Consider the following 26,611-nt stretch of genomic DNA (forward strand, 5'->3'; position numbering starts at 1 on the left):
ATGGCCTCTTGATATGTTTCAGAATAAATGAACCCAAAAAAACCTGGGATATTCTACCTGGGATATTCTTCCCTGTAGAGTTATTGCTATATTACTTTGAAGGATACCATCAGTTATACTACTCTTTGTAGAAATCATGCAGTGCTTATCACTCAGTAGCATGCTCTCTGCATTTCAAATGTATCTATTGGGCCAAATGATTTATTAGATTAGATTTTAGGTACTGTATATAATAGTTTGTGTATGTCTGTTCAAAATTTGCCCATATTAAAAAATTGACACTGAGTTTTGGCTTCCAGTACTCAATACTTAACTCCAGGGAAGCGTGTTCTAAGTTCAGATTTGGAAAACTGCAACATTGGCAGCGTGGGCCACACAGGCACCAATAACTGAAATTTGTTGAGCTGCAACCTGGGCCTCTCCATCGCCCTTCATTAGGCATTATAAAATAGATGTGTTTGCATCTGCTGAGGTCTCCTTTGGCAGAAGAGTTCTGCAATGGGTCCACAGGGACCAGGAGGGGATTCCAAGCCAGACGGAGTCCCTCCCGTAGGACAGGCCACTACTGGATGCTCTGAGCAGCTCATGGGAGAAAGGGCATTGGTACTTACTTGACACACCCGTTCTCTTTGAGCTGTGAAGAGCATCCATCCCCACCCTTTTTCCGTCTGGTGGGGTCCTGTTTCAGCCAACGTATTGTTAGGGCATTGAGGGCAAGGGTGTTTATTTCTCTCGCCTTCGCCAAAACTGGGGAACGCTGGGGAGGAGACCCATGGAGGAGGAGCGTTCCACAAATTAAGCCCAGCCTAGACATGCAGAGACTGAAGCACCTCCCCACTACTGGATGCTCTTCACAGCTCAAAGAGAATGGGCGTGTGAGGTAAGTACCAACGCCCTTTTTCTGTAAAGACATTCTTGGAATCAAATAACTCCCTCTCAGAATATAAACTAATCTGGAAATAATATTAAGAAACTCTCTTTGTGATTTAATGAATAGCATCTTGTTTTGGAAACAAGCTTGGTACTCAAGAGTGATGGAGATGATAGCAATAGCACTTAGACTTATATATCACTTCACAATGCTTTACAGCTGTCTCATAAGAGTCAGCATGTTGCCCCCAATAATCTGGGTCTTCATTTTATCGACCTCACAAGGATGGAAAGCTGAGTCAACCTAGAGCCGGTGAGACTTGAACTGCCAAACTGCTGGCAGTCAGCAGAAGTTGCCTGCAATACTGCATTATAACCTCTGCATGATCATGGTATGATAAGGAATCATTCTTGGTAATCATCATGAAAAATCATGTTGCTGTGATATGGCTAGTCAGTTCTAGTGTGTGGATGAGATATTTGGTTCTATTGTACTTGTAATTTTAGGCTCTAACAGCAAACTCCTGTGTATTTAGAAGTATGCATTAATGGTTCAGTTTGGATTAGTTTAAGACTAAATATGTCCAATTAAGATTACTGTTGCACTTTGGAAGAATTTCATGGTAAGATGTTCATCTGCTCAGTACATACTACAACTCATGTAAAAAAGGGTAGGAAAGAAACTGAGTCTGAGATCTAAGCCTCTTCAGATGCATAGTTGCAAAAATCATGCTAACAAGTTGTATTCTTAAATAAACACTTTAATGAAGAGATTTATAAAGATGAATTTTAACACTAGTCTTGTGTTGTGAAATGTTCTGATCTGCTGACTGTGAATCTCAGTTTTAATAGCAGGTCAGGTTAATTGATGAGTGAAGCGTTGACAGGCTTGTATTTTTTTTTTTTTTTGTACAGCTTTACATCGCTTTTGAAGCCTTTGAATTTAGTGTTGAAAGTTTTATCTATAATTTACTCACTGCTTTCATTCTGAATTTGGTTGCTGTCCAATTATTCTGAGCTTTTAGCATGACTCTTTCATACAAAATTAATAATTGTAAATATGACAAATTTTATTGAAGTCTTCTTCAAAAAGAGACATAGTTTTTATCAATTTCTTTTTATATTTTAATTTGTTTTTTCCATAACTAGGCTAAATTGCTAAAAGAAGTATTTTTATAATAGTTCGGTAAATCAAATAAGCTTTTCTTGCATTTGAGAGTAAAGTCCCAAAACAATTCAGAAGATAGTAAGCTCCACCCTAACTTCACACAATCAGCTCCATATATTTTGAACAGCTAAGCGTGAGATAACTTGGATATATACAAATATTGGATTTGTATATGAAATTGTGGATGGATCAAAATGCTGCTGCTATGAGGACGATGATGGTTGCATGTTGCTGTTCTTTCAGTTTCAAGTAAAATCAAAGCTCTTATTTATAGCAATAGCACTTAGACTTATAAACTTCTTCCCAGTGCTTTACAGCACTCCTTAAGCGATTTACAGAATCAGCATATTTTCCTCAACAATCTGGGTCCTCATTTTACCAACCTCGAAAGGATGGAAGGCTGAGTTAACTTTGAGCCAATGAGATTTGAACTGCCAAATTGCAGTTGCATTTGTATGTTATAAACAGATAACATACCAGTGCTTCTCCTTGAAACAGTGTTCCAATTCACTTGTATTCATAGTATAGTCTCTCCCAATTTACAGTTGTATTTTTTAAAAATATATAATTGTTTTAACAGGTTTAAACAGAAATCTGTTAGTAGAAAGAGAAAAAATACAAAAAGGAGGAAAGAAATACATGAAAAAACAACACAACAAAGAGTGGAAAAGCAGGAAACTATTAATATATGTCATATATCATGGGTATCAAACTCAATTTCATTGAGGGCCGCATCAGGGTTGTGTTTGACCTCGGAGAGACCGGGGTGTGTGGCCAGGGTGAGCATGGCCAGCTTGACATCACTCATGTTGGGAGTGCCTGTGGTGGCCCAGGCAGGGTTGGGGGGTCCATTGTCTCCAGTGGAGGAAGGTGAGACCAGGGAGAGTGCCAAACAACAGCCTCCTGCAGCCCTCTGCCAGTGAAATGGAGCTCGCGGGATCCGGCCCCTGGACCTTGAGTTTGACACCCCTATCATATATTAATCATGTGTCAAATGGAAACTAATAATGATTACGAAGTATCATAAAACCTATGTCACAGAAAAACATCTTTAGTCATTTTTTCATTAAAAGATACCACTGCTTTTTCAAAAAGTCATACTTCTTGTGAATTTAATTCTTATTATCAAGAGTATTACTACGTTTCCAATTTCTTAAAGTAGTTTTCTTAAGTTGTATCTCAAGACTGATACAACTATAACTTCTCAAAAATAATTAGTTTTCAAGTTTGGGGACATAATTTAATATTAACATATTTAACACTGAAAAAAAATCCCCAAAATGTATTTATGTACATTAAAATATTATCCCAAAAGGATAGTAGTGATTCATAATGACCCCTCAAAATTTTTACATTACTAACAGAGAAAATCAGACATCCATCCTTTCAAATCATTTTTAGTGTTCAATAAACTTAAAATACAATCTTTTCATGAACCAGTTTTAGTTTCAAATTCACTGACTCGTTTTAGCATTTTAAAGATTTGCAGCTAGTGATGTTCTTTAATTGGCTGTTCCAGCTCTTTAATCCATGAACCACAAATGCTCTTAATGTCAACCTTAACATTTTTTTTCATTTTTAGTTTTTGATATAAAAAGTATGTGGTTTTAATTTCCAATATTGATTCCTTCAAGTGTATTAGCAGGTCAGATTTCTCAGACACAGCCAAAGCAACTGGTCCATACTGAGATATTACTTAAATTGATTATATCATACTGAGAACATACTTAAATTGATTATATCACCACTGTTGAGAATTAGGCAGAAAAATATCCATGTCAACTTGAGAATAATCTGTACTGATTACAGAGTAAGTTATTTAAAATATGTACTGTATTCCAAATTCCACCCACAATTTCAGTACAGGTACTCATCTCTTATGACCTTAACTGGGACTCTCAATTCCCATCATTAAGCAAAGTTGTTGTTAAGCAATACATCAAATGACCACCTTGTTTAGCAACAGCAATTCCGGCAGTCCCAGTTGTGATCATTAAACAAATCATATATATTAAGGAAGATATCGTGTGATCACAACTTGTATTCTCTTCCCAGCTTTTCCATTGACTTTGCTTGCCAGCTGGGAAGGTTTCAAATAGTGACCCAGTGATCATGGAATGCTATGGCCATTGTAAATGCACAATGCTTGACATGCGTCTCAATCAAAATAATAATGAATTGCATTAAATCATTAATATAAAATTATAAAGGTATAAACATTAAAACGTACACTTGACAAAATTACTATCAATAGACTAAATGCTATTTGAATCAAAGACTCATAGAATAGGGTTGGAAGGAACCTTGGAGATCTTCTAGTCCATCTCCTACATACCATCTAGGAAAATGTTATTTTGGAATTTAGCCTGACTCTTAACATGTTCCTGGACTTGGAAAGTAATTGATATCATCCTTCCCATATTTGTTTCTTCTACTTTCATGATTTCATCTTTTAAAAAACCCTGTTCTTATACTATCATCAATCCTCTGAAAGCTGAAATCATGCTACTATAAAGGAAGGATACACTATATGAGCTTCCTGTCTAGGCTGCAAAAGTACCAGGCATGCAAGAAGGAGCAGCCTGCTTTATGCTTTTCTAAAGCATACATGATATTCTTCCAACTAAAATCGGAATTCCGATTTTTTTTCTTTATTGTTATTATCATCATCATCATCATCATCATCATCATCATCATCATCATCATTATGCTTTTTTTACAAAGTTGCCACTGGTCGGTGGAAAAAAGCCAGCCGGTTCTCTCTGCTTGCAAGCATGGGAAGCGCCGGAACTCCGCGTTTTTAAGTGGTGGGGAGGGCCCGAACCGAGCCGAGCCGCGTAGCTGGGCTGTTTTGAGTTCTGTGTTTCCTTTGCAACTTGTAAGCATGGGGGTAATTGGAAGCAGAAAAGTTCTTGCATGGTTTCCAAGGCATCTCCTCTACTGTTCCTCACCCCCTCTGTCCCCTCTCCCCCTAATTCCTACCTCCCCCCCACCTCCGACTCAATAAGCAGCGCTGTTAGTTTGGACTACCGGTAGCAGGTTGCTGGCTGGCTGCTCTTCTTTGCTCGTGCTGCTCTTTGCAAAAACAAAATCCTGGAGCCCTCCGTGGTTTTTGCATTTGCAAGGTGCAAAGCAGCGGCGGCGTATTGCACGTGCTGGAAAGGGCTTGACTGTATTCCGGTAAGAGAGAGAGAGAGAGAGAGAGAGATTGTCTACCTTGCGAGACAGGGAAAGGCGGGGGAAAGGAAAGAAGACGGGGGTGGCATGGGGTGGGGGAGAGGTTTCCCGGGATGCAGAGGTGTGGAAAGAGCCAGATGGCTGCAGCTCCCTCCGGAGAGCGAAAGCAATGTTCATTTACCGGAAAATTCCCCTGCGGGAAGTCGCGCGGAGGGGAAAAAAAAAAAGAGCTTGGAGCGACGACTGGAACCGGAGCTCCCTTGATTAACAATTCTGAATTTTTTTCCCTTTCTTTTTTTCTCCCTTCCCGCCGTTGATAATTAGGATCTGGTGCCTCCAGGGTCCTGTCGGTGGTGTGTGTGGGGGGATGATTCAATTTGGGGAGGAGGGCAAAGTCGGAAGGAAAAGGCACCCCTGGCTACTTTTCAGATTTTTTTTTCAGAGGGGAATATCACGCCTGCTAAAGATGGTTTAATATTGGGCTACTTTGTAAACTCACCATTTCAATCCAACTAAGTTTTTAGAATCCTGATGGATTGGAATGACATACATACCTGCCTATGTTCAAATACAAACAACTTTGTAATTGTTACAATAGAAACCAGTAGAAAAAAAAGAAAAGAGAAAAAGAAAAGGGATAGTTTTCAAATATCCAGAACATCCAAATGTAAATATACACGAATGATACATTAAAAAAATGTTAAAAGGTATTATTCTTATTAGTTGAAACCAACCTAAAATATAGAGTTTTTGAGCCCCTGACAAATCTGAGGAAGTACGGTAGCTGACAGAAAAATGACCAGTAGGTAGTTTATGCAAATCTACCTACTGTATATTTCTATGTAGCATTAAGTGATATTGTCTAGACCTTGGTTGTTCTCAAAAAGCTAAGCAGACTAGGATCTGATTAATACTTGGATCCCTACCAGGAAATCTTAGGATTGTATACTAGTCTGGGAAGTTAAGAAAATATTTAGTATTTATGACATTAGATCCAGATATCACCTGACTCCAAGGTTATTCTGGGTAGCAAGCATTCTAGAAGAAGACAATGGCAAACCAACAGTTCATGAGTTTCCATGAAATGGAATGAAGACTATTATTCACTTTAATGTGATTTTGGCTTAATGCACTTTTAGTTTGATGCGTTATATGAGCCCAGCAACAGGTAGATTATTCAGCAAATCTGTGATTAAGCAACCCTGGCCCAGAATGATGGCTGAATACTCTTTATTTCACTATTTACTATCGATCTCTCTGTTTTGTTTTTACTCTGTGTAGTCCTCAGGTAACATTTTTTGGAACTTAGAGACAGCAAAAAGTGAAGTAGAGCAACCTATAGGTCAACATATATATGCTGAAAGGAAAGGATAAATGGGCTGCTTTTCACCTCCTTTTTTTATTGTCCTTGAAAGCCATCACAGAGATATGCCAATGTTCCTGGCAGCTGTGGTTGCTAAGGGATGGGGAGTAGCAAAAAAAAAAAAAAAGGGGGGGGGGGTGGCAGTATTAGGTAATCAGCACCCTCATCATGGGATTTCATAAAAACAGAGATTAGCTCCTATACTGAGCTCTCTTAATTAGCACTGAATATCTTCTCTTACTGCAAGGTTCTTTTATGTCACTGTCACACAAATGCTATACTTTTTTGTTCCTGAAAATACAGGTATGTAGTTCAAAACCCTACAAATAAAACAAAGTACTACTTCTCTTTTAAACGAAATTGCCTAAGTCTGTGTACTTGTATGCTTTTATTCACTTGTTTAACATTTTCCTTAAAATGTTAAGTCCTTGGTAGTGAAGGTGGCAGGACATCAAAGAGGATTTAAAATATTACTTTATCATCCTGCTAAGTCTAAGATATACAGTACAGCTAGTCCTTGACTTACAACTATTTATTTTGTGACCGTTTGAAGTTACAACAGAATTAAAAAACGTGACTTATCACCAGTGCTCACACTTATGATCGCTGTAGCAACCCCACAGTCATGTGATTAAAATTTGGTTGCTTGGTGACTGGCATGTATTTATGATTATTGCAAATCTTAGTCTCATGTGATCACCTTTTGCAATCTTCCCAGTCAGCTTCCAATGAGCAAACTCAATGGGGGAAACTGGATTTGCTTAATGACCACAGGATTCACTTAATAACTGAAATGATTCACTCAACAACCATGGCAAAAAAAGGATGTTAACTCAAGTACAATTCACTTAACAACCACCTTGCTTAACAATGGAAATTCTGGTCCCAATTGTGTTCGTAAGTCAGAACTATTTGTATAGAGAGATGGACTGGCCCAAGATTATCCAGCTGGCTTTGTGCCTAAAGCATAACTAGAACTCACAGCTTCCCTATTTCTAACTTGATGCCTAACTACCACTACTGTGCACCAATAATTTCTTTTTCTATCACATTAATAAAAATTGCTGTCCTGCAATAACTTTTGAGAAGTCTGAAATATGCATCCAAGGTGTTCTTGTTTAATTGTGGCTCTTGGGACTCAGGTTGCACAACTTTGTACTCTCAGCCATGGAGCTCATTGGCTGACTTGGCCTAGCCACTCGTAACCTGTCTCATATGGAGGTAATACTGTATGTGTGGGTACATTAGAAGAAAAACCCATATAAGTTGTCTTGAGCTTGGAAAGCAGGGGAAAAAGCAATGATTACTGCATAAATAAGTGCAAAAAGGTACACACAGACAATTTTTATGTGTTGCAATCTATTTTAATTAGACTGATGTCTAATCATTTTATCTGGTTATTTTTTAGAGTACAGATTGAATTCTACATGAATGACAATACCTTTAAAGAGAGGCTGAAACTATTTTTCATCAAAAACCAAAGATCAAGTAAGTGCTTTATTCTTATTTAAGCATGTGGGTAACAGAAATTCCTCCCAATAATTAGTGCCTGATAGCTGCATGAAATGGGTACATATATACTACTGGGATTTGCGCACACCTGGGGAATTCAGGGATCTGACAATCAGTGTTTTGTTCTACCTGTTTCTCTTCAGTGCTTTATTTGAAGACAAAGGGAATGACGTACTGTACTGCAGATGTTATATTGAGGGTGTCTTAGACACAATTAATAGTACAATATTCTTTTCAAATAGAAATTTCCTTTCATTATTTTCATTTTGACCCTTTCTTTTCCCCTTCACACTATTGTCTTGATGCAGAAATACTATGCCCTGTCCCAAGAATGAGGGGGTACTTCATAGAAAGTTTAGATTTCCCTTTGCCTGTTATTTTTGTTATATTATTTATTTCTGCATATAACTGAATGCTAAGTAAGGATGGCTTTAAACAGAGCATCACCTAGTCTGCATTTTATTATTAAAGGGCATTTTTCCACCCATCTTTGTTGTTTTCAGGGGATTGTGATGATTATGTGGGGTGAAATAAAAGGGCTTGTTCTGATGAAAATATTGGGAATGGTATACTACCAAAATAAGTGGTCTTTTCCACCAAATTTGTATTGTGATTTTGGGGGGTTTCTGAGTGCCAGGACACGAGCCCACTTCTATATTCAGCAAAAGTTTAAACACAATAACCACAGCTTTAAACAATGGTTTACAGCTTAGCAGGGGTGGGATTCAAAGTTCTTGACAACTGGGCGTGGCCTAATTTGTGGGTGTGGGTTGGTGGTCATGTGACTGGATGGGCGTGGCTTTCTGACTAGGTGTGGCTTGTATGTAAATATTGTAAATATTTATGTAAATATTGAATTTTTTATAAAAAAAGAGCAACTTTTACCCAAAATCAGGCAAAGCAGGCAGGCAGATTGAGTTGCTCACAGAATCACAGATTCACTCAGAAATCTACCATTCTGCAATCTGCTGCCTGAGTCTGTCACATAAAATTTGCTTGCAAGCAAACTCACAAATTAACTCACAACACGCCATGTATGTAAATATTGATTTTTTTTTATTTTAAAAAAGCAACTTTTACTCAAAATCAGGCAAAGCAGGCAGGCAGATTGAGTTGCTTATAGAATCACAGATTTATTCAGAGATCTATCTTTCTGCAATCTGCTACCTGAGTCTGCACTGAAAAATAGAAATTAGGAAGGTTCAGCTCTGGTTTTAGATTAGCTAGAAAGTAAGAAATCAAACAATTTCCTGCTTTCTAGCTAATCTAAATCTCCCAACACAGCTGATAGTTGGAACAGCTGATGGTCGGGAAAAAAAAGGAAAAATAGCAACATAGCAGGCATGTTGGATGGCACGCATGCCAAGTAAGGAGTGACTGGGCAGGGAGGAGAGGGGCCAGCCAATGGTGCTATTTGCCAATTCTCTGAACTGTGCAGAATCGTAACAACTGATTCTATAGAATCGGTGCAACCAGGTAGAATCCCACTCCTGGAGCTGAGTAGGATTGATATTAACTTTAATCAAGATTAAAGCAAGTTATAGATTTGAAAAGGAAGAGGATATATGGAGAAGAGAAGAAAAACTATGTAAGTACAGCTGGTGGGCTTTAACTTAAAATGGATGGGAGATCAAGGAATAGGCTGATGTAGCTTGTCTTGTGATGTTTAATGTATAGTGTGAACAAAAAAAATTGACCTATTAATTTAAACATTATCATAGTATAATTAATGTAACTGTAGTTAAACAACCATAATCCAGAGGTTCTCCAGTACTGTGACATATGAAAATGATAGATGAATGTATGCAACCCCCTTCATGAATAAAATAGTAATTTCATTGGGACAAGAGAAAACAGAAAATCCACTAAATTAAATGTAACATTCATGACAGACATATTTTTATAAGGACTACCCGAACAGGCATTTATCACCCAACAAAAATGCTTCTGTTTTGAGAGGTTAGGAATATAAAAATATGGTTGAAAAAGATTAATACAATTTCATAACTCTACTATGGCCCTGTGGGACCAGGAGGACAAGAAGGAAGAAGAGGAGTAGAAGGAAGTAGAGCTATGGATATCTTGGGATGAAAATCTTGGAAAAGGTGATTCTAGCAATATGATGCCAATGACTCCACTGTGGCAAGGACAGATCCAACAAGCCCCCACAACTGCCTCAGCCATCTTGAGAGCAGAACTCCTCAAGTTAAACTGATTGGCCAAAAAGCAGGCCAGCAGATGAGTAGACTGTATTTCAGTAGAAGTTGCCTTGGTTTATTTAATGATCTCCCTCCGTGACTATAAAAGCAACTTTTAATGTCTTAATTTTCTCAAGTTTACTTGTCATGCCATACTTAGAACTCTGAATTTCAGCTTTCCTGCCAAAATAGGGTATGGGGAGTCTGTGCACCTCATTTTTGCCCTCCATGGCCTCCTGCAGCACTCTGCCAGTCAAAAACTGACTGTGTGGACTGTTTTTTGGTCTGTTTTTGGCCCGTTTTTTGGTATGTTTTTGGCCCGTTTTTAAGCTTGTTTTGGGCTTATTTTTGGCCTGTTTTCCAGCCTCTTGGGCCTGATTTTCATCCTGTTTTGGGCCCATTTTTGGTCCATTTTTAAGTCATTTTTTATCTCCTTCAGACCTGTTTTTGGACCATTTTGGGCCCATTTTTTCAGATTGTTTTTTGGCCTATTTGGGGTGCCTTTTTAGGTCCATTTTTCAGCTCATTTTAAAAATCTTTTTGGAGCCATTTTTCGGCCTGTTTCAGGGCCTGTTTTTCAGCCCATTTTTGGACTCTTTTGGGCCCATTTTTTCAGCTGATTTTCAGCCAGCAGAGTGCTGCAGGAGCCATGGAGGGTAAAAACAAGCTGTGTGGGGCAGCATGCAGACCGTTTTAACTGCCAGAGGCACCGCGGACCAGTCCCTTGATATATCCAGACTGGCGCCATGAGCCAGATTTAAACACCCCGCAGGCCGGATCTGGCCCATGGGCCATGAGTTTGACACCCCTGCTTTAGATTGTATATATGGATTTCTTTTTCTGTTTTTAAATCGTTCTAGGTAAGATCATTTGATTCCTCTGTGTTATATATTTTGATTATATTTTCATTCTTTTTTCTTTAATTTTTTGCAAAATTACATTACAGTAATATGAAACTTAGTTGACTTCTGCTCAACCAAGAAACTCTTTACTGAATTTTTTAGTGTTTAAAAATGCTTGTTATTATTTAAGAAACTATTAAGACATTCCTAAAATGTCTTAGGAAGTTTTTAAATCTTTAGTTGGCTTTTCGTAAATCTAAAACTCTTTCAGTTAAATCTCTTGAGAATACTCTGATACCTTATTATCAGTTTATGTGAAGTTTGAAGTTCTAGAAAATGAAAAAAAATATGTTCATGGTCTTATCATTCAGAATTAATTTGCCCCAAAGAATGAATTAATCTACATTGTTTAGGATTAATAGATCAACCAACCGAGACCTATAAATCGCACATTCTAGAAGACTGCATATACAATGTTCTTTTTTTTTGTTATTAGGAAGAATTAAGGCCTATGCCTTAAGTTGGGGATTTTGTTATGCATTAATAATATAGTTCTTTCAGGATTTTATTTTAGAATAGTGACCTTGAATACCCTAGATAGAAATATTAGGTATAAATGGAAAATAAATAAATAAATATTTTAGTGACTCCTTTTAATGATCAGGTTTTCTTGATTTCTGTGACTTCATTTTTACATGATTACATTATCTGCTAGTTTTTCCTTTAAAAAAATAATAATGTTATGACATCAATTGATGAAAAATCAGGATGGGAATTTCAATCAATTTATCTTTTATAAAACAGAAACAGGCTATAAGCTATAATTATCAGTTTTTCATTTTTCATGACAATAAAATTGCTAAATACAATTATAACAGCAGCAAATGGAAATTTTAAGCTAATTAGAAGGAAATGAAGATTGATTAGACTAACAAATATCACTTTTTTTCTGATGAAGGTTTATGGTGAATACTGTATGAATTTACATGCTGGATAAATAGATGCCAAGTCATATAGGGAAGAAAGTAAGAGAAAGGATGTTGTTGATCTGGTAAACAGACACTTTTCTTTCTCTTTTGCTAAATGCATCAAGAGGAAAAAAACATTCCACACAGAATACATGATGCTACTGTTGGACCTTTTGTCACTTTTTAGTGTAAATACTTGCTGGATGTCCTGTACAAAACATAAAGCAACTCTTTTTTAAAAAGCTGCAGTTATGATTCTCTATGCAGGGTAAACACATGGACTGAATTTAATTCTTTAATACTATGTTGTATGCTTATACTTTTCTGTTTAGTAACTTTTAATTGTAATACTATTATAATGAGGATACAGTAAAAAGTGTTCACTCAGTTTTTTTCACTTGTATAAACAGATTAAACAGTATAGCAATAGCACTTAGACTTATATACTGCTTTACAGTGCTTTCCAGCCCTCTCTAAGTGGTTTACAGAGTCAGCATATTGCCCCCAACAATTTGGGTCTTCATTTTACCCATCTCGGATGGATGGAAGTCAACCTTGAGGCTGGTGAGATCTGAACTGCCAAATTGCAGGCAGTCGGCAGTCAACAGAAGTAATCTGCAGTACTGCGCTCTAACCACTGCGCCACCATGGCTCATAGTTTATTGTTGGTTCATTTGCAAACTTATGCTTATGTGAATAATTTCCTTGATTGCAAGGTGTTAGGATTCACCTTTAATGAAATCCCCTTAAATGTAAATATATTTTAAGCACTGACACCCTGTAATGCAACAAATATTGAAAACATCTAATAATAAAAGTAAAATAATGTATATTGAAAAAAATATAAATATAAAAACAAATAAAATGTGATGCTTAATACTGTTTGCTTTTTGTCTCATTGATTTCTTCAAGGTATGTTTTATGCTGAATTATTTTATCTTTTTTATTTTTATAATTTGTAATTTTATTTTATTTTTTCTTTTAAATGTTGGTTGCTCTGACCAACGTCATGTAGGGGAAAATATACATATTTGGTATATAAATGAAGTTCTTCAGTTAGATCTGTTTCAAAATTTTCACAATTAGCTTTCAAATATATGGTCATGCTGACTTTAAAATTACAAGTACTGAACAAATTAGACACAAAAGAATGAAGGATCGCTGTGTCCTTTCTCCCTGCCCCTAGCTATATTTAGTCAAACTAAAATGAGCTAAGCTATTTTGGAAGGATTTGGGGTGGATCAAGGCAATCAATCTAGTCTACAGTGAAACATTTCTCAAAATGGAACTTAAAATTGTGCCAGCCTTGTGACAGAGGAAAAAGGCAGCTGTCTTTTTGGGCTGCCAAGAAATATGGGAACCCAGCATGAATAGAGATGAATATTCCTACAGATAGGCAAATATGAATGAGTTAGTCAGAACTCAAAGCCAATAATCACAACTAACACTGGTTATCTGATATCTCAAAAATATACCCACCCGCCTATCTTAATGATCTTGTATCTTTTAACTGGCATTCCTCAGCATTATATTGTGTTTGCTTAAAACAAAATGAATAATCTACCACTAGGTTATGTTCTGTTGCTCTTAAATAAGCCCCTAATTTGTGCATTATACTTGATATGGTAATTTGTTTTAATGCATTATCTATTTTGCAATTGAATCTTTATAAACATAATTTTTAAAGCCACTATTTATATATTTCCAGGGAAATATTTGGTGCATTATTTCCTTATTTATAATCATAAGGTATCACACAAAATGAATAATGCAGTTAAAATACAAATGCAATAAATAGCCGCAAAATCATACAAGCCTGCATAATAGACAATAGAATTCAAAATCTACTCAAAGGAGTAGCTTCAGCTACAACATATTACAATGATTTAATCAGAAAGTAGTCTAATAAACTGAAGCTAGGCCTATGTAAGGATGGAATCTTTCAAAGTATGCCTGCAATTGTCATTGTGAGCAGCCTATACATAACTTCGTTGATGATAATTAAAGCCCTTTTCTTTTAGTATAGGTGATCCCATTAGTTTCTGTCTTTACAAGACAGAGTGAGAATTGAATACACGTGTAATCAATTGCGGTTCCCTATATCAAGACATACAACAGCACAAAGCAAAACATGTTCTGGAGGCTTCTATAGATTAACTTGATTCAGTTGTGGAATCTCAAGTCAAGCAGAAACAGGAATTGCTCTTTCCTCAAATTGCTTATGCAAATAAGTGAATTGGTGTCTTAATTGTGGTAGACAGGTGAGTTTACCACAAACAGGACCTGAGAAGTCTCTTCTAGACAACACTGTGAGCCAACAAAAATGTTAGGAAATAGCTGTTTATTGTTGATGACATAAGTATTGAGAACTGAGTTCTGAGATTTCATTAAAGTTGGTTTTGATTCACTGCAATTCTTCCAGTACTTGCTGTTTTCATCTTCCTACTATATTCATTAACTGCTCCTCAGAGCTCACTTAAAAGAGGAGGACACGGGGGAACAATTATTTCAGTTGCCCAAGTCATTTCATGAAGTAAAAACAAATGTATGTCAGAAAGAGCTTAGAATAAGAAATGTCTTAAAAACATCTTTGGAAAGCTTTGAACTCTATAAGTCCCTTGGTCTAAACATATCATTCCAAATATAGTATATTACAGTTTAATTTTCATTCAATGCCTTCAGGCTTTCCCCAAAGCTCCCCCACCCCCAAAGATATTGAAGTTGTTCCTTAATTATACCTGGTAACTAATCCAGAATTTTGAGATAACAATTTACAAACTTTTGAGAAGCTTGTGAAAATATTACTGTTTGACATCCAAATTGGCTTCCTCAACCTCAACTTTGCACAGGGGAATAGCTGGGGAAGTATGAACTTCAATGGGAAATTGCTTAAGTGATTGATAAACTTCAACAGGAAATGCTTAAAATTTGCATTTATTGATTTGGGGTAGTCTGTTTAGTTTCCTTTTTGAATTCATGTAATTATTAACTCTGATATTTTATTAAAAAGCAACATAACTGTGACCTAAACTTGTTTTTCAAAAGGCAACAGGACTTTGTTTTTTTTTCTCTTAAAATGTTCTGCTTCTCATTGAAGAAATTTCTTGGATGAGAAGCTTGAGTCAGAACACTTCTTGGATGAGAAGCAAAATATTTTCAAGGGAAAAACCAAAGTCCAGCTGCCTTTTGAAAAGCATCTTTGGGACAACCATGACCTGGATGATTGAGAATATCCACAGGCAACATAATTGTAAGTGAATTAGAAACATATGGAATTATCAGGCCTGACTAAAACCCATTCTGTTTGTTTCCCTTGGGTCTTTTTGAGAGTAGGTGACTGTTGATCAAACTTAATACAGATTGTCTTTTATTTTTATTTCCATAAAATATATTAGCATGTTAATTTTCAGCAAAGATTTTCAGATAGCTTTATATTTTCCTTAAAGCAAGAATTATGTATATGTTAAAGTCTAAACATATCATTCCAAATATAGTATATTACAGTTTAATTTTCATTCAATGCCTTCAGGCTTTCCCCAAAGCTCCCCCACCCCCAAAGATATTGAAGTTGTTCCTTAATTATACCTGGTAACTAATCCAGAATTTTGAGATAACAATTTACAAACTTTTGAGAAGCTTGTGAAAATATTACTGTTTGAATGCTATCCTAAATGTTGTAATAAAGAGAATCCCACATAGTTCTCAGTGTTATCTTCACTGCTCAAAAAAATAAAGGGAACATTTAAACAACACAATGTAACACCAAGTCAATCACACTTCTGTGAAATCAAACTGTCCACTTAGGTAGCAACACTGATTGACAATCAATTTCACATGCTGTTGTGCAAATGGAATAGACAACAGGTGGAAAGCATAGGCAGTTAGCAAGACATCCCCAATAAAGGAGTAGTTCTGCAGGTGGTGACCACAGACCACTTCTCAGTTCCTATGCTTTCTGGCTGATGGTTTGGTCACTTTTGAATGCTGGCGGTGCTTTCACTCTAGTGGTAGCATGAGACGGAGTCTACAACCCACACAAGTGGCTCAGGTAGTGCAGCTCATCCAGGATGGCACATCAATGCGAGCTGTGGCAAGAAGGTTTGCTGTGTCTGTCAGCATAGTGTCCAGAGCATGGAGGTACTACCAGGAGACAGGCCAGTATATCAGGAGACGTGGAGGAGGCCATAGGAGGGCAACAACCCAGCATCCAGGACCGTTACCTCCACCTTTGTACAAGGAGGGACAGGAGGAGCACTGCCAGAGCCCTGCAAAATGACCTCCAGCGGGCCACAAATGTGCATGTGGCTGCGCAAATGGTCAGAAACAGACTCCATGAGGGTGGTATGAGGGCCTGATGTCCACAGGTGGGGGTTGTGCTTACAGCCCAACACCGTGCAGGACATTTGGCATTTTCCAGAGAACACCAAGATTGGCAAATTCGCCACTGGCGTCCTGTGCTCTTCACAGATGAAAGCAGGTTCACACTGAGCAGATGTGACAAATGTGACAGGGTCTGGAGACGCCGTGGAGAACGTTCTGCTGCCTGCAACATCCTCCAGCATGACCGGTTTGGCAGTGGGTCAGTAATGGTGTGGGGTGGCATTTCTTTAGGGGGCTGCACAGCCCTCCATGTGCTCTCCAGAGGTAACCTGAGATGAGATCCTCAGACCCCTTGTGAGACCATATGCTGGTGCGGTTGGCCCTGGGTTCCTCCTAATGCACTACAATGCTAGACCTCATGTGGCTGGAGTGTGTCAGCAGTTCCTGCAAGATGAAGGCATTGATGCTATGGACTGGCCCGCCCGTTCCCCAGACCTGTATCCAATTGGGCACATCTGGGACATCATGTCTCGCTTCATCCACCAATGCCATGTTGCACCACAGACTGTCCAGGAGTTGGGGGATGCTTTAGTCCAGGTGTGGGAGGACAGCCCTCAGGAGACCATCCGTCACCTCATCAGGAGCATGCCCAGGCGTTGTAGGGAAGTCATACAGGCACATGGAGGCCACACACACTACTGAGCCTCATTTTGACTTGTTTTAAGGACCTTACATCAAAGTTGGATCAGCCTGTAGTGTTTTTTTCCACTTTAATTTTGAGTGTAACTCCAAATCCAGACCTCCATGGGTTTCTAAATTTGATTTCCATTGATAATTTTTGTGTGATTTTGTTGTCAGCACATTCAACTATGTAATGAACAATGTATTTAATAAGAATATTTCATTCATTCAGATCTAGGATGTCTTATTTTTGTGTTCCCTTTATTTTTTTGAGCAGTGTAATTCTCAGTAAGCTACCATTCAGAATGACTGTTGTTATTTTGTAATATTAATTTGACAAAGAAAAGCTTTCTGGGTCTTAGGAAGACAGAGGAAAAAGTAAAAATAAAATAAAAGGATAGTTTTATGGTCTCTAAGTTAGGAAGCAAAAATAAGTGAAATTTATATTTAACAGAGATGCAGATTTCTGTACTATACATGAGCAGAGAGATGCAAAACTTAACACACGGTAACCATTGACACAATCTGTTTACCACTTAAAAACTTAGTGGGTTCCATATGCATTATAGACTTACATTCATTTCAGATATGCTTCTGGAACAAAATCCTGAATGACATGTTCTGCTTAAGATGGTCATAATGTAGCTTGTGATACAAAAATTTATAGGTTGTAGACCATCCCAGAAGAAGAGAGAGTATATTTCTCTGCATGTTTGATGAGTAATATTAGAGTTTTTTATAGAGATATTTTACAATATCTAGTATATGAATAAAATGAAATGAAAAAAGGAAGTTGTGTGGAACATTATTTGACTCTTGGATTATGGTAAACAAGAATAAAAAGGGGTGGTATTTACTTAAATTATTTACTATATTGGCCTCCAAAGGTCTGAAATATATATTTTAGTATAGCTTCATTAGACTGAAGTAACCCCTTCATTCATCTTTGAGTCTTTCAAATCTAATGACCCCTTCATTCATCTTTGAGTCTTTTCAGTTTCTTCAGCAGCAATGTGCAGGTTCACATGAAGTCTACCTATAAAAATTTTCACAGTCATGAAGCTCATTGGGTGATTCTTTAGAAGTTACTTCCCAACATAATCAATTTCATAGGGTTGATTACAAGGATAAATGAATAATGCAACGCATGGAGTTAGAGGATTCACTTGGTTTCCCAGTCAAAGCACACATAAAATGGTGGATAATTAGGATTAAGGTTAGGGTTACAATAGAAAGGATTTTCACTCCTATTGGAAGGTATCAGTTGTATCAGCTATCACAGAACATTTAATTTACAAATTTTAAGATGTCTATCATTTTAACTAAAGTGAAGAGTATTGGTGACTTTCAAATCTTTTTTAACTGGAATTTATGGTTATGATAGAGGCAGCCTCAGTACAATGAAGGTATTAAAACTCTGATTCCAAAATATGTTGAAAACACTATATAATTGTTCATTGCACATGTTATTAAAACTTCCAGTGCCATTAGCTTTCATCATTTGCCACTGCCAGATGGTACTCTGACAGAGTAGGAAGCAATCACTGAATAATGCAAAGATAATAAAAAATGATGAATAATAGATCAGAGAATTTCTCACCCTTGTTAGTTGCAATGGCCAGTTAAAGGCAGGATCCAATATACACCAGTGGGACTTTTGCTTGTCTCAGGTGGAGTTTCTTGCTGCTACAAATACTGGTACAAATACTGCTACAAATATTGCTTTGATGATGATCTCTGGCTTCTTTTCAATCTATGTAGCTTATAAGCTAAAGCACCTTTTTGATAATAGATAACAAAAGAGAGCCACCTGTACCTATTTTAAGTTGAATATTACCTTGATTAGGCATGGAGAGGAACATTAATGATTGATTGCATTAATTGCATATTTGAATTCATTTCAGCTGGTCTTCTCATTAGTTTGCCAAAAAGAAGAGCATACTTTAATTTGCATTTCTCTACATCAGGAGTGTCAAACTCATATTGTCACGGTGGCGTCATATTATGACTTCCCCCGCTTCGCTAAACCGGGCATGGGTGTGACCAGTGCATGATGCATCCGGCCCATGGGCTGCAAGTTTGACAGTCCTGCTTCACATATACATATATATGAATGTTTTAGTCATTTTTGATAATATATTTTAGCATATAAAATATTATGCATTTATAATAACAGTATTAGCTATTTAGGTACTGTGATCTGCTCACTTCAAATGCATATTTGAAACTGAATTGTATCTAGCTTGTCATGCCACAGAAATGTTTACATTGTTCCATAAGATTGCTAGTTAACCTGTATCCATGACTATTTTTTTGCATTGCATAGATTATGAACTGTTAGTCCACAGTAGTATGCTTTAAATAACTTACATTGTTTCCACAGTACTCCATAAGTAATAAATTGTGCAAGATAAGAAAGGTAACAATGATCAATTACATTTTCTGGATTCTCCCCCATAGGCAAGTTGTTGGTCTTTGGCCTAGTGATGGAAGACAAGACATATTAGCTTGAGGTTTATGTGGGTACTTTCATTTCCATGACTTCATCCAAGGAGAAAGCCGAGAGTGTCTGAAGTGGCAGGTCAAAGTGATAGATGCAACCAGATTTTCCAACCCTCACTCCTTTTTATATGCATACAATGCCTGTAATGTACATTGAAAAGGGATGTGGCTTTGATTACCTAGTTTATACCTACCATTTTGAAATGCTTAGCCATCACTGTGGATCCCCCTGATATGGGTCTAGGACAACTCACTACAGGATGATTCGCAACGGCCAACTCACTGTGTGACAACTTGCCATGATACAAAAGTTATATAATGAAGAATGGTGAAATAGAATTGTTAAAGAAAGGATGCAAAAGGAGGGAGAAAATGAAGTATGAAGGACAAAAATGAAAATATTTTCAAAATTATTTTAAATAATTAAATAAAATTGTTGAATTATCCCATGGCAAGTAAGATGTGGCAAGGTGGCCACAATATGTTGGCCATGGCAAATTGGCAGCAGTAAGTTGGCCATGGCAAGTTGGCTGTGGCAACTTGTCCCATTCCATTCTGATGTTGGGAAACTGCCAGCCAAAGGAGGGATTAACTTTGAGTTCTTGTATAGCATCAAGAGGCATAAGCACCAACCTTTTTCAAGATCCATTAAACCTTACCTAGTTGTTCCCATGGACAGCAGGCAGTCAATAACATTGCTGACTTAAGATATTCACAGATAGTGGTGGTTGCTTGTTCCTGACACTTGCTCCTGTTTTTTTTCAAATGGGTAAGTTGAGTCTGCATGAATAAGAAAAAGAGTAGAGTTGGATGTCTACTAATTCTTTAATTTGTTTTCTCTTTCTTTTTTCCCCATCTGAAGGAAGATAGTCCAAAGATAAGGGAGAGATAGTTTTCTAAAAGTTGAAATCAATACATTTATTAATATTTTAACACTCTAAAGACTTTAAACAATTTTTGACAGGCCTGAGGATATTACTTTTCAGTCAGTTTAGTAACTTGCAAGTATTCTTTTCTTAATTTAGTTTGATTCACTTTTCTTTTTTTCCCAACAGGCCTGAGAATCCGCTTATTCAATTTTTCACTCAAACTTTTAAGCTGCATGTTATATATAGTTCGGGTGCTCCTGGATGATCCATATCAGCAACATGGATGGTAATCTTCTTTTAATTTTTCTCTCAAAATGCCTGAGGAATTGTTTAACTAAGATTGGTTATGCATAATATATGATCTACCATATTTTTATTCTACAAGGAGTCATTTGTAATCCAATTTCACATTTCATTATGTGCAGTAGAGAGGGCTATAATATTGCAGGCAAATCTTAATTAGCAGATTGTTGATAAAGTAAAATATTAAGGAGACCAGAACATTGGTTGTTCTTGCTACTATATCTCACATAATATACATTACAATGCACTATTTTTGCATATGGATTAATGACCAAAATACAGGTAGTCCTTGACTTACAAGAGTTCATTCAGTGACCGTTTAAAGCAGGGGTCTTCAAACTTGACAGGTTTAAGACTTGAAGACTTCAACTCTCAGAATTCCTCCTCCGGTCATGTTACCACAGAAATTCTGGGAGTTGAAGTCCACAAGTCTTAAACTTGCCAAGTTTGAAGACCCTTGGTTTAAAGTTACAATGGCACTGAAAAAATGACTTATGATAATTGTTTCACACTTATGACCATTGCAGCATCCCTATGGTTACATGATTTACATTCAGATGCTTGATAATTGGATCGTATTGATGATTGCAGTGTCCCAAGGTCATATGATCACCTTTTGTGAACTTCTCACAAGCAAAGTCAATTTACTCTTTAGTAAACTGGACCTGCAACATATACATATTCTGCCAGATGTGATAGGCCAGGTAGATGTAATCAGCAAGAAGCAGTCCCTCAAATAGCTTGGTCCTTTGTCATGAATATCTTATCAGCTCCTCCATTCGTTGTGTCATGCCCCTGTCAGAATCTGATTCAGAGGGGGAGGCCGAGCAGCTGACAGGGAGTGGGAGTATGGCTCCGTTGGCTGTGGAAGAAACTGGGAAAGGGTAAAGGCTGGCTGGGAAGAGCAGGGGAGAGGTAGAGCAAGGGAAAGGGAATTCGGAGGAAGACCCAAGCTCACCCCATCTTCATCGTAGGGCACGCAGGGAGGAACAGAGAAGGAAGCAACATGAGTTGCGTGGCTTATGGGGGAGGAAAGGGCCCTGATTCCCTTTATTAGCTGCAGCTGAGAACACAGTGTTTAAAAAGGGAAGCTGCACACAGCAACTTTTTGGGAACAAATTGTGAATTATCTGGTATCGTCGAGGCTTATCTGGGTTCCTGGCATCTTCCCAACTGTGTGTGTGTTGCTGGACTTTCAAGCCTGCAATTCCTTCTCCTGCCCTGTCAAGTTAATTACTGCAGCGTGGTTTGTGTTGATTTTTACTTATAGTTTGTATGTACTTTGTTTTTGGACTGAATTTCCTTCACTTAAAGACTGTTCTTGGGAGAGTTTTTTCTCCAGCCGAAGGTAACCTGGACATTGGGGGCAAAGTTGGAGGTACTAAAGGAACACTTCTTACTTATTTGACTGTGTTGCCTTTGTGCCACACCCCGGGTCATCACATCTTGAACACAGAGGCAGGAAAGTTGACTTATGTCAGATCTTTACTGTTATAACAGTTTATTTGTGGAACCTTTTGTTTTCCCCCTTCTGAGTCAGTTCAGGTATTGGTTTGTGTGTGTGTGTGTGTGTGTGTTTTGTCTGTTCATACTGCTCTCTGATTTTCCTATGCCCATCTGCCACAAGTTCCTTCAAAAGTTGTTTTGGATTTTTAGCACTGTTTGCTATCCTTCTCTGTGTAGTATTGCAGGGGTTTGGGGAAGTGCTTTGGTCTCCCCTTTTCACAATCAAAGGTATTCAAGCATCTAGTCTCTGGGCTACCTGAAAGAAAACAACTGATTTTAATATTTTTCAAAAGATTTTGAAAACATGTTTTTTTCCAGTAAGGGATATAATGGAAGAAGTTGACTACAGCTGGACAATATTGCAAAATCTGATCTTTATCTAGACAGCTAATAAGCTTTCAAATTGGCTTGTTGAAGGACTTATATTCATTTCAATTATTGTTTAGTTATTTTTCCAGGATATAGGGCTTGACTAATTGGCTTTGTTATTTTAAAGATTATGGGATTGTGCGTTTACTTTATTTGGCTGTTGTTTCTGTGCATTTTTATTATGAAAATATGTGTAACTATTGGCTGTCCCTAACATTCTGATATTTTGTGTGTTTTTAATTGATTATTGTTGACATTTCAGCTGTTATTGCTGCTGTTATTATTCAGAGGACTTACCTAATTTTGTTTTATTAAAGGAATTTTTGCATGAGTATGTGCAAGTGTGTTCAAGCCAATACAATAAATACAGTTTGTTTGTTGTTAATTTTAATAGCAAAGTAGTTTAACTTTTACAAATACACAAAAAGTGTATGCTTGAACAACTATATGGTACATTTTAATTAACAAAGTGAGTTAAAAGCAGTCAGCCAACAGATCTATCTAAAAGCCTTCATAGATTAGACAAGTTCAGAGCTCAAACAAAGTCCATATTTGTAGGAGAATTTTGCAATATGCCAATTGTAGATGCCTTAATCCATATCTAGAAAAAAACCTTTCAGTTCAAAGCACTATCCTGCTTCATATCTCTCTGCCTAAACCTTTGCTTACAATAAGGAAAAGAGACTAATACTATGATGCCCTTGGCTCTACAAGAGATACTTTTCCTTTAAAGTTTAGTTTAATTTTTCATGAAAATTGGCTTTGTTAGATCAGAACACAGCATTGCTTCAAACCACTGATTCTAAAGAAGGGAACTTCAAATCATTTACTTCAAATCCCACTCTTTGATTTATTTATTTTTAAATGACAAGCTAACATTCATAAGAAAGAAAACTAAAGGCTGCTAAGGAAAGGAAAAAGAGTACCCAATCTCATTGCTTTGATTAAATTCATTCAAGCTTATATACGTACTGCTAAACCATGGCTTTGCATTCACTTTGATTAAATAGAACAATAAACAGGCTAACTATCATGCTCTCGCCTCTGCTTTTCCCTGATTGTGTTTGCAGGATTGCATAATGAGTAGATTATAAAAAGTACTTTCGAAACCAATGTTACATATAAAGTAAATGCACCAAGGTTTTTACAGCTAGTCTAAAAATTTTGTTGCTAAGCAAGGCAAGGGAGTTTTGCCCCATTTTATGACCAATTTTGCCACAGTTGTTAAGCGAATTGCTGCAGTTTTTAAATGAATCATACAGTCATTAAGTGATTCTGGCTTCCTCCATTGACTTTGCTTTCAGAAGCCGGTTGGAGGGTTACAAATGGTGATCACATGGGCCCGGGACATTGCACCTGCCATAAATACATGCCAATTGCCAGGCACCCAAATTTTGATCATGTGACCATAAGGATGCTTTGATGTTTGTAAGTGTGAAAAACAGTTATGAGTCATTTTTCAGTGCCATTGTAAGTTAAAATGGTCACTATAACAAATGGTTGTAAGTCAGAATACTAGAAAAACAGAGTTGGAAGGGACTTTGGAAGTCTTCTAATCCAACTTCTTTCACCATTCCAAACAAATGACAGTCCAGTCTCTTTTTAATAGTCTCCCGGTGATGGCAAGCCATTCCATGGTTTATTGTCACTGCAAGGAAATTTCCTTAGTTCTAGAGTGCTTCTCTTCTTGATTAATTTCCGTCCATTGCTTCTTGTTTTGCCTTCTGGTGCTTCAAAAATAGATTGAATCCCTTTTCTTTGTGGCAGCTCCTCAAATATTGAAACACTGCGGTCATGTCATTCCTAGTCCTTCTTTTCACTAGACTAGACATATCCAATTCCTGCAACTGTTTTTCATAAGTTTTAGTCCTCAGCTCCCTAATCATCTTTCTTGAGTCTCATCATCTTTTTTTTTTATATTGTGGTGACCAAAATTGGATGTGGCATTCCAAGTGTGGTCTTACCAAGGTGTTATAAAGCAGTACTAACACTTCATGTGATCTGGAATCTATTCCTCTGTCAGTACAGAGAACAATTTAATTGGCTTTTTAGCCATACTATTTTTTAGAATGTAGGTAGTTGAGGACTACCTCTATTTGCCTCACAACCCAACACACATTATTCTAAGGGGTGTCAAACTGGCGGCCTGCTGGCCGGATGTATCACGCACAGGCTAAGCCCATCCCAGATCTGCAAATGGGAAAAATTCCTCGAAACATCACCTGACACAGCAAGTTTGACACCCATGCATTATGCTGTTGAGGTGGGTTTTTTTTTCAAACTACATATTGGGAGGGGAAGGGGAGAGAATGACATCTCTATTACCTCAAAGATTTCTTCCACATTTCTATTACCATCATGTAGAATAAGCTGAAACAAACAGATAAATACCCATTGTAAAAGAAGGCTATGCATTCTAACCTGGAGTAAGTAGCATTGAATTTACTATAGAATATGCATATATACATCTGCACCTGCTAAGCATAGCAGCGTTGTTGAATTTGCTATAAAAAATCTTGGGCACTTTCTTTCCTTCCCTGCTCAGTTATTCCAGTCACTTCAATAGTGGCCTATTTTGCTCCTTCACCTTTCTTTATCTTCCTTCCCTTCATCCTTCACAAATGTGTGTGAGTGCATGTGCATATATTTAAGAAATAATGGTTTGAATTATTGTTAAATGCAGTTGGGGAGGATTTATTGAGTGAATTAAAATGAAGTGCTTTTTATTGACAATTTTATTCACTAGTTATTTATTCAATTAAAAATAATTGATTTTTTTCCCTAGTCCTTGTTTATTTTTGGCATGTAGCTTCAGGATTATAGAAATAGGCAAACACAGTTGTGTATCCATGTCTGACTTAAGGGATTTATTGAAATGTGATGCCCTTATATAGACAATCTCATCCAGTTGTTATTTATTCAATTAAAATTAATTGGATTTTTGTCTTGTCCTTGTTTTGCCCTTGGAATGTAGCTGTGAAACAGGGTGCCTAGACATATGCAAACATACAGTTGTGTATGCAAGCCTGTCTTGGGCACACATTTATTGTATTGGGAAGAAAAAGATACTTTTAGGATTGGCTTCAGAGGAAGTTAACAGCATTAGCTTGACTTTATAGAGAAAGTCGACATTGCATATAGGTACTTTGTGCAGTTTATTTATTTAGAGATATCTCTTGGTTTTGCCTTCGTTTTAATTATGTTTCAAACAGATACAGCATACAGAAAACTTTATTAAACTTTAGATATTTGCTACTTTTACTACTTTGATCACTTTGATGAAATGCATCACAGCTTAATCTAAATATTCTCAGTCATCTAACTATAATTCCCTTTTCTTTTTGATCGTTTAGTTCTAACAGACTAATAAAAACATCATTTGTACATTTTATTCTGTAGAATTTCTTTAAAAGTTGCAGTGATTTTAATGAAAAAGTCTTATATTTGTTTCCCATAATTATTGTATCTTCTAGGATCATAGCTCTTCAAAGAATGCCAGAGCTGTTTACAACCTAATAATACTGAAAGAATATTTCAAAATTGAAAGTTATGTTCATATTGAATCTTATCTCTTGGGAGAGAACAACCAAGTAGATGACATATCAGTAGATGAGACTGTTGGCACATAAATCTAATAAATAAAATTAATGAATAAAATACTAGGAGAAACCAGGAGATTGCTGCAAACTCATGTGTATGAACGAATCTTCCCATTACTAGATATCTTGGCAGTTTCCAAGGATATCGTTATTATTTCTGTGTATAGTTGTGCTATTTTCTATGTTAACTGAAAAAAAATTCTAATATTTAAATATGGGATTAACAGATATGTAACTCTTAGTCTGCAGCTATTTCCAATTCATATTTTTCCCCAATGTAAAAGTTGTAATGTCAGGGGGATAATAATGTTTAAATCGCCATACCTCCCCAAAAATTACTACTTATTATACCTTTGTTTTGACA

The 26,611-nt window shown here is 36.9% G+C and overlaps 1 protein-coding gene across 1 annotated transcript in view; it reads left to right on the top strand.

Annotated features, from left to right (window-relative positions):
* The window catches only part of KCNT2 (potassium sodium-activated channel subfamily T member 2), a 255,342-nt gene that overhangs the window by 90,446 nt on the left and 138,285 nt on the right, over positions 1 to 26,611 (top strand). Inside the window, exons 3-4 of the mRNA XM_087960820.1 lie at positions 7,987 to 8,066; positions 20,657 to 20,756. Of these exons, the coding sequence (XP_087816946.1) occupies positions 7,987 to 8,066; positions 20,657 to 20,756 (180 nt within the window). The remainder of the gene's footprint in view (positions 1 to 7,986; positions 8,067 to 20,656; positions 20,757 to 26,611) is intronic.

This window comes from Notechis scutatus, chromosome 3, assembly GCF_049901735.1.
Source record: "Notechis scutatus isolate UNSWTSFEM ecotype Mainland chromosome 3, rNotScu1.2, whole genome shotgun sequence".
NCBI classification, from domain to species: domain Eukaryota; kingdom Metazoa; phylum Chordata; class Lepidosauria; order Squamata; family Elapidae; genus Notechis; species Notechis scutatus.